Source organism: Uloborus diversus, chromosome 8 (genome assembly GCF_026930045.1).
Source record: "Uloborus diversus isolate 005 chromosome 8, Udiv.v.3.1, whole genome shotgun sequence".
Lineage (NCBI taxonomy): Eukaryota > Metazoa > Arthropoda > Arachnida > Araneae > Uloboridae > Uloborus > Uloborus diversus.
The window spans coordinates 95,669,789-95,683,811 of record NC_072738.1 but is presented as its reverse complement, the minus strand read 5'-3'; the positions used below and the strand labels follow the sequence as shown (position 1 = coordinate 95,683,811).

Below are 14,023 nucleotides of genomic sequence, written 5' to 3'. Positions count from 1 at the left end.
TGTGAAAAATATTTTAGCTCCCAGTTTAAAGATTAACTGAGCGTATTTATAAAGTGTATTGGCTTTAAATCGACTAAGGCCCGTCAATGCTGGTTAAGCTCCCAAAGGAAGCGAATAAGTGTGGACAACGTTGCTTTCCAAGAATTGCAGGCGAGTAAAATTCTTGATACTTACTTGCGATTTTGGCATAGCTTTGGCCATGTTTGCAATATTGCTTTTTGGAACTTTCGTGATAATCCAAGAAGGTTGCAAGATCTTAAATTATATCGAGCTAAGTTTACTCTAAAGTTTCAGAGACACGACTGGCTTCTAACGGGAAGATTTCTGAATTTTTTAGGAAGCTTCTAGAATAATTTCAGGAAGGTTACTGAATTTTAGCAGAAAACGTTCTTGGTTTTTGCAAGTTATGTTACTGGCAGATATTGGGCAGATCAGCTGCCCAATATTTTTCAGGAACGTTTCTGAATCGTTTTTACAGTGCTTGTATGTTTTTGTTTTTGAAAAAAAAAACGACCCATTAAGCATTAAAGTTTATTTTATAGATTCCCTAAAGCTAAATTTAATCACATTTCAAGTTGTCTCCTTCGGCAACGATTTTTCCTACTTGGTTGCCTTCTTTGTCGACGCACCAACAGCTGTTGTTGTAATCCCAGCATTGTTTTGGTGCCCAGGCGCCAGTTTCTTCGCACTGAGGTATGTAAGCGTTGTCCAACACTAAAAGAAACAAAATGTTGTTTGAAAACAGTCGCAATAAAATAACCATTTGTTACGAAAGTTTTTATTCAAATAAAAAAATCCGTTCAATTTTTTTACATTATGCAGAGTGCAATATTTTTCCGTTTTGGCCGTTGTAAATTATAGGTACTATGCAGCACTAAACTTGTATGAGAGTTTACGAGAGCTCGGTTTTCGTACATTTTTTCAGTTTTATGAGAGTTTTCGCATAGTAGACGGAAATCGGACTGTTTACGCAATAAAATAAGTTCTCTTGACCAGCGTTTCTCAACCTTTTTCAAATTTTGGACCAGTAAGAATGTGTCAAAAAAAATGTGAACAGTAGAGTGAAAAAAGGTTTTAAGGAGCGGTTAACATAAGTTAATTTTATGATTCTAAGTACAATTTACTTATAAATAAATAAAAATGTAAATGTAAGTATTAAAATTATTTTGCGTAAATTATAGATCATTTAAAGAAACCTGTAGAAAATTATAAAATGTAATCTTATCTTTAACTGAAAAAACCCATCTTATTAAATATTTATTATTTTTAATTTTTTAATAATGTTTAAATAAGAAGATTTTTTCTTTTTTTAACACGGGCAGGGAAAAAATCTCTCAAGACCGATAAATTTTTTTCTGGTTGAACCAGTGGTTAAGAATCGCTGCTTTATACTATAGGGCTTGGGTATTTCTTTTGCTGGAAATCAAGCTCTTGTACTAAGCAAACACCATCGTGAATGTTGATTTCTACATCTGCTAAAATTGTCATACATTATAGGGTCTGGTGTGGTAAAGTGGTCATAAAATCGTAGGTTTTCAACTTAGGTAGATAATAAATACAATTAATTCTTTAAACACTTCAACTTTTTTTGTTGTTATTTTACATTGCATTATTGAAGAACACGGTACATTGAATTACAGGAAAAAAAAATATTGATTTGAGTAGTTTTATAACACTTTTATTTCCCTATGTATTTATGACCACTTTACCCCATGGGGTGGGAGAAAGTGGTTACAGCATGGGGTAAAGTGGTCATAGTTAAAAATGGATGCAAAACTATTGTAAATAACCTTAATATTTGTATATTTCGGTTATTTTTATAGTTACAAGTATATGCACAAGTATATGTGTATACACGAGTATATACGTGTCGTGTAAACATGAGTAAACACATTCATATATGAGGGGATACATGTATCATATACATGTATGCGAGTGCCTACTCAAGTATATACGTGTATACAAGAGTATATAAGCATGAATACGTGATTACCTACAGGAGTGTATGCGTGTCTACACGAGTATATACGTGTCACGTGTATATACGAGTATATAGGTATAAACGAACGTCATATGCACGTATGCACTTGTATCCCGGATATATACGTGCATACCTGAGTATATACGTGGAAAGTAGACGCATATACGCAAATATAAGTATACATGCATACATAAACGGGTTACACGAGTTAATTCGTGGATACATCCACTGCGTCTTTGTACGTGTCTACTCACGCATATATATAACGAAGCACAAGTACATACATATGTATACGTCTAAACACGATTATATACCTGTATAGACGCATATACGTACTATTACGCGCATACACCAGTTCATATATGTATACACGAGGTATACCCTCACATACGTGCTTGGATGCCTACAGAGTGCATCCAAGCTCTTGGGCAAAAATCTAAGGGGTGTGAGAGGGGAGGATAAGAAGCAAAGAATTATAAGGAACTTATGGTCGCTGACGCGCTACATGCACACAAAGCCAAAAACTGATGGATGCAAAACAGGTCACAAATTTGTTGCATTAAGGTGATTTTACTCAAAGTTTTAGTTTTTAAGAAACATTATAGAGTAGTTCTTAAAAGTTACGGTCTATAGTAGCTCTAATACAAGAATCGCAACAAAGACGCAGCGACTGATGAAAGTTTTTCGTAAGCCTTGTTATTGCAACAGAGAGTGATTTGTGATTGCGACGAATGTAAAAAACAGCTGGAGGCCGCAAATTTTTATCAATTTCTTTAAAACTTTCTTAAGACCTCAAATGTTGTGTAAAATTGTCTTTGTGTAATAAATTTCTGACCTGTTTTGCATTCATCACTTCCTGGCTTTGCGTGCATGTAGCGCGTCAGCATTGTGTTTGTGACCATATGTTCCTTATGGTTCTTGCTTTTTATTCTCCCCTCTAACACCTTTTAATAACTTGCTCAAGAATGTAAACTCACTCTGTATACTTTTATATCATATGCTTGCATGTAAATGTCTACTCGAGTATGTACGCGTATATAGGTGTCTATCTGAGTATATAAGCGTTCGTATCTATACGAGTGTAAGCGAGGATATACGTGTATATATGCATAAAATATATGTATGTATAGATAAAAATACTTGCAGATGCCCTTATACGTATTTATTGGTGCATTCATGTGAATACGTTTATATACGTGCCTACACGAGTATATATGCATACGCATATACTCGTATATTTAACTTCGTTTACTGTAAAAACAATACACATTAAGTGAAATTAATAATTAATTTATATCTGCCTTGTACTTAAAGATTAAATGACATTAGAAGAACAATATTAGACGAATGACCACTTGACCCCATTGACCACTTTCCCCCACCAGACCCTATCAACTTGAACTAAAAAGCTATGTCGATTGTCATTTTGAGTATTATAACTTAAACTGAAAAATACTGGAGCAAAATATTCAGATTTCCGCTTTATGTTTTCCGCTTGGAATATTAATTTGTTATCCAATGTTGTAAATGTAAACCATTGCAGGCATTAACTGTCACTAAACCCTTCCCCCCCACTCCAATTTTTTGCAACAGATGGAGAAAGCTGCTATTCCAACAAACTTGCAAGCTAGTGAAACATTATGAATATAGCTAACAATTAATAATAAATAGTTTATAAATTCCTAGATAAGTTAGGATAAGCTCAAGTTCTTAAGTTAGTATTTGTTTTGATAAGCTAAATATTATTTAATTGTATTATAAGTATCATCTGTACAAAACATCCCGTTAACCTATTTTTATTAATAATAAAGTGTGCTTTTAATTTTTAATGCAGTTTTCTATGTCATTATTTCTATATAGTCCATGTGTCATCTTTTTTTTTTTGGGGGGGGGGGATATATTTCAAGAGTGACGGTGATAGAAGTTTAACAGTGGTGGTCTACTGTCAAAGTAAAACCTAAACTAAACGTTTTACTTTTTTTTCCAATAAGTAAATTTTAGCCAAAATTAACAAGAAATAATATAAATTTATAAAAGCGTAATGCTTAAAATGTATTTTCAACAGGTTTTATTTTACTTTGTCCTATCAGTTCGGGTAGGGAAGGATTTTTAATTACTGCCAAAAATAAAAATCCATAATATACATTATTAAGTTTAGTGAATATGACAAATATTTTTTAGGTTGGACTTAAAGAAACTTAGTTGGTTGGTTTATTATTATTATTATTATTATTATGATTTAATGGCGCAAGAGCCCTTGAGGGCTATACTGCGCTAACAGAAGCTTAGATTTGCTGTTTAGAGAATTTCGAAAAGATTTAATTTGGCAAATATTTTATGGTTTAAGTCATTAACATTTTAGTGTATTCTAATTTAATAGTCGGGACAAAATAAGTCAAATGCCTGCTCTGATCAAATATAAAATTTGCAGGCATTAACTGTCACTAAAATTACTCTGAGTAGATGAAGTAATATCTCACTATATTTCAATTCAGTTGATGACTTAGAAAAGTAATAATTAAGCGTAATATTTGATTCGAAAATTGATACAGTAATGTTCCAAATTTTTCTAGAGTCAACCCAAATGGCAATTTGGATCCGGTTCATTAATTTATAACTCCTGAAAAACAGCAAAAAAAAAGTTTTCTTACTGCGGTCCAGCTTTTCTTTCCTGCGCAAGTAGCATCCGCACTCCTTGATCTTGGTTGAGATGGGTGATGCGGCATGTCCTTTCTTGTCATAGCAGACACAGAAATTGCTGTCCTTGTAGCACTGGAGCTCTTCATAGTCACCATTTTCTTTGCATTTGGGAATCAATTTCATGATAGTTCCAATCTTTTCAGCTTCTTCGCGGTGCTTTTCACAGTCGCTTTTGGCTAAAAAAAAAATGTATCAGCAGCATTAGCCCCTTAAAATGTGTTATGTCATTTACAGTTACCACAACTTTGGAGTAAATTTAACCCCTTGACATGCATTGACATCTAGATGATATTATTCACTTCAGGTGACATTATAGACTTAACGACGTCACTTGTTCAGGTGTCATGTCAGACTCACGTCTTCATGACACAATGTTTTAAAACGTCACAAGTTTCATATCTAATCGTGGACTAATGTGTACGAGATGTCATCCATTTCATGTCTAGTTACTGACTTTTTGATGTCAACTAGAGGTCACTGCATGTGAAGGGGTTAAAAAACTCGCGATTTCGTTAAAAAGTTTAAATATAAACTGCTAGCTAAACAAACAAATGTGCATCTGTACTAGATATGGAAAAGAGTGCGCATCATAGTCCTAATGTTCTGAAAATTGAAGAATAATTTATAATTGCAAAAGTAAAAAACTAAATGCAATATAGACACTTAGTCTTATTATTAACAAAATTTAAATAAATAAAAAAGTTAACGAATTTTTTAAGAAATGTAGTCGTATTTACAAGATAAATTAAAGCTTGTAAAACCTTGCAAAAAATTTTATACATATTTGGGAGCAAGTAATCATTTTCAGGAAACAGCAAAATGCTTCACGAAATGGTAATACTAATAAAATTTCTTAAAACTTGATATTTGTCATAACGCATGAGACGTATAAAAATGTTAGTTTATGTTTATATTAAATCATATTTTATAGTTAAAGTTCGGTTCTTAAAAATTTGCAGTTGATTTACATTTTTATATTTAGATGTAACAGAATATTTTACGGAAAGCAGCGCACATCTTGCTTCATTTTTACATGTTTTCCGGAAAGGAAGACGAGTTTAGAACAATATTATGTTTGATTTATTTTCCCATTAACCTAAATAAAGGCTTATAGGATATGAATGAAAAGGAAAATGCGTTGAACGTTTAGAATTAAATTGAAACAAAAATCATAATCAACGCCCCTGTTTCCGAAATACAAAATTATTGAACCTTTTAATAATAGTCAAGTTCCATAGTCATCAAACATGCGTGTATAAAATATTTGTTCAAAATACTCTTTTCGGGTAATACATATAGTAACTCATAAAAATAATTTGAAAAACATATTATTTTATAAAGTGTTTGAAGTCAGTTTTGTAACGATAATGTTAAAAAAAAGGATAGAAGGTATATCTGTTCTTGTAAAATAATATAAATATATTTTAATCTGCATAAACAATTTCCGAAATGCTTTATTAGTTAATTTCAATATCTATTGAAGATAATATACATATATATAATTCCAATTTAATTAAGCAATTGTTTTAATTTTTACGTTAGAGAGAGAGCTTTTGTCATCAAAACTATTGATTTCTTTCGCGATTCTTATCAGTATTCAAAGGGGAACTAGTTGAGAAATAAAGTTCTAGAGTACAAAAATATGTTGTTGTTTTTTCTTTTTGAACTCCTAATCGAATAAGATCTTTGTTTAGATACTCAAAAAATTTCTGCAGCGAATATCGTGATATATAGCGTGCAGATCTTAAAACAGCATGTTTCTTCATAACTTTTTATTACATAATTAAACGGTACTACAAAACATTTTCTCTATTTTTCATAAATTAAATCTTGTACATTGAATATAAAACTGGCTCTTAAGTTTGATATTTTAACATACCCTAAACCACCTTAATGAATTGTAATGAGTTAGGGATATTTACGTACTAAAAATCTACTGGAATAAATTTAATACTGGAGGGGCATTTTAGATTGTCAAAGAAGAAAGCAATAATTGCGCTTGAACTCTTTTTTAACGAGTTTAACAAAACGGAAACAAGTTTCTACATAACTCATGTTTTTTTTGTTTTTGTTTTTTTTGCCTTTAAAATTATAGCAGAATGATCTATCATTTAATAATGCAATATTGTTGATAGTTTGCATACAAACTTTTGGAAAACTTTTGACGCAACAATTAGTACAACCAGACGCTTTTAAAAACATTTAATTGGAAACTTTCCAGGAACATTGAATTTCTTTGATAAATTTTGAAATGAACTCAATACTGGATTGAAAAATAAAACATGTGCTTGAAATAAGTATTAAATGTAAAAAGTGCAGTCTGAAATCTATCTCTAGAGAATACAAAATTTAAATTAGATACTTTTTTAAGATTAATCATCATACACGTCTTAATTAGACGACTCAATTATCATGGATCACATACTTTTAAGACGTTCTGATTTGAAAGAAAATGGTAAATCTATTTTTAGAAATGTGTTTGGAAAACTTTTCTTGCAGCAAGATTCCTTTTAAATCTCAATCAAATAAAAGGGAATTAACTATAGGAAATTATTTTTTGATGCGAAAATAAATTGGATTTTTTATAGTTTATCGTTTTTACAAATGTCGAGCAAACTAGAATCCGTTCTTCGTCCAAAGCATAATGTTTGAACAATTATTACAGCTATATTAACTGCGTTTGAATACATGTGTAAGTTTTTAACCCACGCATTTCTTGCAAAATTATTTTGAGCTTTCATAACGGTTAAAAATATACTAATTTACGAAATTGTCACTTATTCTTTTCGTATAATTTAATAGTTATTAAAACACTTAAGTAAGATTTTTACTACTTTAAGCATTTGTAAGCGAACTATATTGTATTTATTTTTACCTTCTGCCCAAGCAACGGCAACCACCACAATCTGAAAAAAAAAGTATATTTTAATTAATTTTATGTCTACAAACATAAAAAAGTATGACTATAAAAACTTTTTTGATAACTCATTCTTCTTACTAATTCTTCTACAAGAATTTAAACCATTTTATATTTTCTTTTGCAAAATTTTTTAACGTTAAAACTGGAATCGTAGCAAAGATGTAACATATGTTGCCTAAAACTCGAGCGTCGTGAACATTTTTTTCGCCAAATTATCACCCTGTTAGAATAGCCATTTGTTTATTATAGGTTGAACTGTAGAGTCACGAAAGAAGTAGAAAGGTTATACCCATTTTGAGGGAGGTAGGCGTGGTCGTCCAGGTTTAAATACTAAATTACATAAGACAAATGGAAAGTGAGTTAAAATTACTGCTTGGAAGAACGAGATTAACCAATTGGTACGGCAATTTTCTTGCGCTTCCCATGATGTCTGTCAAAGGAGTAATCCTGCAAGTAAGCAAAAGTTCAAAGCAACCACTGTCAGAAATATATCAGAAAGTGAGTTTTCGTACAAGTTTCACTGTTTTCATAAAATTGCGAAACAAATTGACTGATTTCCAAAGAAATAGTTAATTCTAAACACTCAACTTTCAGCACATTTCTAAAAGGACTAGGCAGGACAACTTAGATCTCCTCCACAAAGTATTTTCCGAACGCACAATTCACTCTATTTCGAACCCTTTTAGCGTTGGAGTATATTCGCTCTTCATGAGTAGTCATATCACAGACTCCTCACTTTTTTATCGGGGAATCAAGATCATCCCTGAATGCCACTGGTGCAACTTTGGCATGGCCTACCTTGCCCATGCCAACATGAGCATGACGTTCACTCCATAAAAGAGATTTAATATATTACACTCACTGGAATGCGTTTGTATCCGGAGAACACCATGCATTGGCTATGCAGACATTTTAGATCATGTAGATTAGATAGAAGATGAGAATGCTATCGGATGCGTCTTTCCACCATATCCCACACAATTTTTATGGGGTTAAAATACGGGCTATGCGGTGGCCAGGGAAGGTGTTGGAAGTCAGACTGATGCTCAAAGAACCCATTTTCAACACTTCTAGAACGATGTGTAGTTGCATCATTGTCCATGAAGTATCCGTCGCCATCAGGATAAAAATGCAACATTGCAGGGTGCACTTCATTTGCCAATTGCTGTTTGTTTACCCTCGAGGAACGGGCAGGGCACCACTTCCATGCCAGCTGAACATGCTGCTCTATATCTTGATATTCCCACCAGGATCCCCCAGTGTATCTTAGATTGTTTTAGCTTCAAAAAAGACGATGTCCAGCGGAGTCCACTTCTGTTCCTGGAATTTCCTTAAAAGCTTAGACTCATGAAGATTGTCTAGCTCTGCTAGATAATTCAAAATCAGCAACAATAGCAAATCCCAACTAAATTTTCGAGTTAGTTAAAAGTTTGCAAATGCGAAGGAGTCATCCTGAAAAGTCAATCAAAAAGACTTAAGAATAATATCGTGTGCTGCAAAATTTAACCATTAAACCTAGCTAAGCAACTTGATTGGGAAATAAAATAATAACAACAAAACACTCCCAGCGAATGTGTCTTATCATAAGAAATGCATATTTTGCAATAAAAAAATTCATCAAAAGCTCATTCTGAAAGGATAAGTAACTTACCAAGAGAATAAAAGTGCACTTCATGATTTTAGCTGCTTTTCAGAATCAAGCTGAAAATAAAAGTACAATTATCATTTGTTGATGTCGATAATTTAAAACAAAACCAGTTGCTGTGTAACAATGGTGACAAAAATACCCATTATAAGCGTATTAACTTACTTTAAAAGAATGTAAGCATAATTAAATTTTAAATGAAAGGTAAAAGAGTAAATTTTTAAAATGGACGATGTTTGTTGCATATGAGGTTGACAATAAATTACGAGATATATATATATATATATATATATATATATATATATATATATATATAACGACATTAATTTTGCAAAAAGATTTTATGTTGGTAACTTACGAGCACTAGACACATAACAGAGAGAGAAAATAAATAATTTCGTTGTTATTTAGAAAATGCAGAATCTTCAAAAATATTTCTATAAAATAGAACGAATGTTCTCGCCGTATTTCAAATACACTTTAGAAACCGCTAAAAGTGAACGAGTTAATATGAATAATAGTTTAAGCACTTGCCACTGCATTATAAGTTGAGAAAACATCTTTATGTTTTCAGATGATTCTGTATCGATGCCATCTAGTACATAATATGTTTATGAACAACTTTTATTCCAGAGAAAAAAAATGATAGTAAGAATTCAAAATTTTGAAAAACAGCTTTACTTTAAAGATGAATTTCAAACGTTCTCGCCGCAGGAAAACCAATACCATGCATGCAATTAGTATTGAAAATTAACTATCATAATCATCAGTTTTTTAGGAACGTATTATTTACATATATAAACATTATTTACACCTACTACTAAGTACTGATATGAAAATGAATAAATTAGTTAAAAAAACACAGTTGAATGTTTTTAATTGCCATGAATGTTGCTTTATTCGAAAGATGATTATTTGTCATTTTTATTTAAATATGATTTCTGACATATGGCCACCTTGGCTGGCTCGGAGAAAGTCTAATCGGAAAGTCCAATTTTCTCACTTTTTGCAGCAATAGAGACCGTATGTCAGTAAAAAGGTGGCGAATGTTCTCTTCCATGACGTCAATCGTCTGTGGCTTATCGGTGTAGACCAGAGACTCCACATAGTCCCACAAAAAGTAGTCCAGCAGTGTTGAATCGTATGATCTTGCAGGCCAATTCACGGGTCCATTACGCGAAATTATCCGTTCACCGAATGTTTCTTTCAATAAATCAGTTGTGACGCACGCTGTGTGGCATGTTGCACCGCCTTGTTGTCTATTCATGATGAGATGGCAAACCGAACTGAACACAAAACAAGAGACAGCTTTCGAAATGGCACACATATCAACCAGTGTTGCCAACTTAAAAGTTCTATACCTCTAAAAAAACACCCTTTACATTGATATTTATCTACAACAGTGTTTAGCCTTTATCCTTAAATTTTTAAAAGCACTACAATAAAAATAATGTACAAAGAATGTAATAGAATTTGATCGCAACCCATGTGAATTGAAGTAGGACGATTCCACGGGTAGCTGATTGACATTTTTGAAGCAAAACAATGCGTATTTCGTTACACTGAACGCAAAATATATGTTGTACAAACGATCTTTTGCCCTGGAATATTGTATTTTTTTAAAACTGAATTTAATGGAAAGATTAAATTTCTGAAATACATTTCGGGGGATTTTTAAATATTTATTGAAAACATAGTAACTGACTGACATTTTAAAAACAAGTATGTCAGTCTTGCTTTTAACATTTTTTAAACACTTTACCATGCTTTTAGTATTTTTTTAAATCGTCCAAAATATACTTTGGGAATTTAACTAAACCATTGAATTAAGTCAAGAAAATACAATATCCCGCTGGGAAATGATTTTGCAATGCAAGTTTTGCATTGAGCATTACAAAATACGTATTGTTTTGCTTCAAAAATGGCAGTCAGTTACCCATGAAATTGCCCAGTACATATTAAGGGGTTACTGTACCTCAAAAATGATCAAAGGATCAAAAAAAAATATTGCTTATTTCAAAACTAAAATTTATTCCAAACACAGAGAAAAAGGTTCATCGCTTTAGTTCAAACATTTAAAAAGTTATGAGAGAATTTTGGTCATACTCGATTTATGTTCTTATGCAAAAGAAAAAACTTTGGATTGCTTTTTCTCGGTGATCGTTTTTTTTTCCATGTCATTAGAATCCCTAAGCATTTTTTTCTATTAAAGATACAGCTTTAAAGATTTTTTTTTTTTTTTTTTTTTTTTTTTTTTTTTTTTTTTTTTTTGCAATTAGGATAACATATTTAACAAAACTCTGCATTGAATCAGCATTTTATAAGTTACTGAAATGTTTAGAGCATGTTATACCATTAAAAACCATTTTTATTAATTACGATTTTTTACATAATTAATCATGGAAAAATTTCTAAAAATGCATAAGGAAATGAACCTACAGATTTTTCGGGATGATTACTGTGATCTTAGAGAAAAGATCACAGTAATCATCCCTTAAAATGATTACTGTGCAAAAGCAAAAACCTTTTTCTTAAGTAAGTGCAAAAAAAAAAAAAAAAAAAACTCTAGAAATTTTTAAAAATTTTGAAAATTTCCTAAATTTTTTCAATTTAAAAAAAGGGGGGCAATATTTTAAAAATTTTCAAAATAAGTAATTGATTGCAAAATATAAGTGCGCATGTTATGCTTTGAAAAAAAATACTTAAATTAAAAAAAAATGTGATGAAGGTAATGTGACACCTTAAAAATTCAAAACAATGTGAAATCCTTTAAGGTACTACATATTATTTAAATTCTAAAAATGAAAAGTTCCAAAGGGGGACTCAAAAATTTGCATACGATATATCTTTGCACTTACCTTAGCTGTATGGGAAACTACGGGTAAAATCCAAGAGCATAAAATCTGTCTATTTAAGGATGGGCGTCAGGTGTTCCCAGTCTCAAAGGAAAGAAGATAAAAATCCTTATGCTTTCGCAACGATAAAAACACTGATTGTCATTCTTGCTGTGTGAGCAAAATCAAAGCAGAAAATAGGTCACCAAAGGGGCAAAAAGTGATATAATTTAGTTCCATTTAATGAATTTTGTAACAATGTTTTTTTTTATTTTTTAATAATGTTTTTTCAGTATAAATTGTTCGTAGAAAGTATTTTAGTAAATTTATAGTCAACGAAACATCGAATAATTTTACTGTAGAAATATATTTAAATCATTTCAGAATACACACGCGATATAAATTTTAGCAAGGGATCTCATTTTTATCTACGTCTATAATTTTGGCACATAATATACAGTGGCTCCCAAAAGTGTTCGTACACTTTAAAAATTTTTAGTGAAACCAAAATAACGCAAAACTGAACTCGAATATGAATTCCAATATTTTTTCACATCATTCCTATGTCATTCTAAATGAAACCCTGTAGTTTTTTTTTTTTTTCAAAATATTGACGGATTCCTTTTCTTCTTTTTTTTGAAATGGGTCAAAAAACAAAGATACAGAGAAATAATACGCCACAAAAGTCATCGTACACTGAAATATTTTCAAATAAATTCATAATTAAATGATTATATGTCGTTTTTTTATTACTTTTGCATTGTGTTGATTCTTAATAGTCATTTGGCTTTAATTTTTTGTTTATTTCTTCATTAATATTGTGTTTATTACTTTAAAATGGCTGGTATTCGTAAAAAAAACAAAAACACCATTCAAAATTTGAATTTTGTCCTCACAGTGGAGGTAAATTGGTTTGAAATGTCTCTAAATTAGTTAATTTATTCCATTCTACAGTTAAGTGCTTGATAGAATGATTTCAAGAAAAGAATCGGACCGAAAACAAGGCAAGAAAAGGTCAACCGGCAAAGTTGACAAAGCATGATCGGAGATTTACAGTTAAAAAAATTATGAAAAATACACATTTGTGTGCTGTAACAGTTTCTGCAGGATTTAATGAAAATTTTTACACTTTAGTTTCACCTTAAATTATTCGCTTTCTCTGATTAGCTGGATTAAATGGTACCTCTTCCCGCAGAAATTTTGTTGGTCGTGCGAAAAACAGAAAGTTTACTCTTTTCGTCGCAAAATCAATGATAAATAAGCTCAAAACGTTTTGGAATTACGTCTTACTGACAGATAAAAATGAATTTAACATTTTTGGTTAAATTGTTGCATAATTGTAAATAGAAGAAAAAAATAGGAACTTAATCTTAATAACTTAGTTAGACCAGTTAATCAGGACGGTGAAGGTGTTCTTGTGTGAGGGTGCATATCAGCATCAGTACTTCGTAGTTCGGAATTTTTTGGTGAAATAATAAATGATGTTGAATAAAATATGACAACGTATATAAAGTACAAATTCAAAATGAAAAAAGGTTAAAAAACCAGCAAACAGCTAATTCGGCACTCTAAAATACAAGTGCCATCATCAGTGCAAATAAAAACGAAGACAGGTTCAACCCGACTAAAACACAGTCGAGGCGAACATTGGAATGAGAGATGTTCGCCTCGACTGTGTTTTAGTCGGGTTGAACCTGTCTTCGTTTTTATTTGCACTGATGATGGCACTTGTATTTTAGAGTGCCGAAACAGCTGTTTGCTGGTTTTTTAACCTTTTTTCATTTTGAATTTGTACTTTATATACGTTGTCATATTTTATTCACTATGCAGTACAAAGTTTTCGACTACTTTTTATGTAATAAATGATGTTGTTCATTTAATTATTTAAAAAAAAATAAATAATTTTAAAATCTTAGTCAAAAATTTGGTTATCGGAAACAACT

At 31.3% G+C, this 14,023-nt stretch overlaps 1 protein-coding gene across 1 annotated transcript; it reads right to left on the bottom strand.

Moving 5' to 3' along the window:
- Positions 1 to 517: 517 nt before the first annotated feature.
- On the bottom strand, positions 518 to 12,156 carry LOC129227973 (U24-ctenitoxin-Pn1a-like). The gene is made up of 5 exons (XM_054862598.1): positions 12,105 to 12,156; positions 9,253 to 9,302; positions 7,557 to 7,587; positions 4,633 to 4,857; positions 518 to 714 (listed from the first exon to the last, which is right to left on the bottom strand). The coding sequence occupies exons 2-5, from the start codon at positions 9,274 to 9,276 to the stop codon at positions 560 to 562; spliced, it is 435 nt and encodes a 144-aa protein (XP_054718573.1). The 5' UTR covers positions 9,277 to 9,302; positions 12,105 to 12,156; the 3' UTR covers positions 518 to 559.
- Positions 12,157 to 14,023: the final 1,867 nt, after the last annotated feature.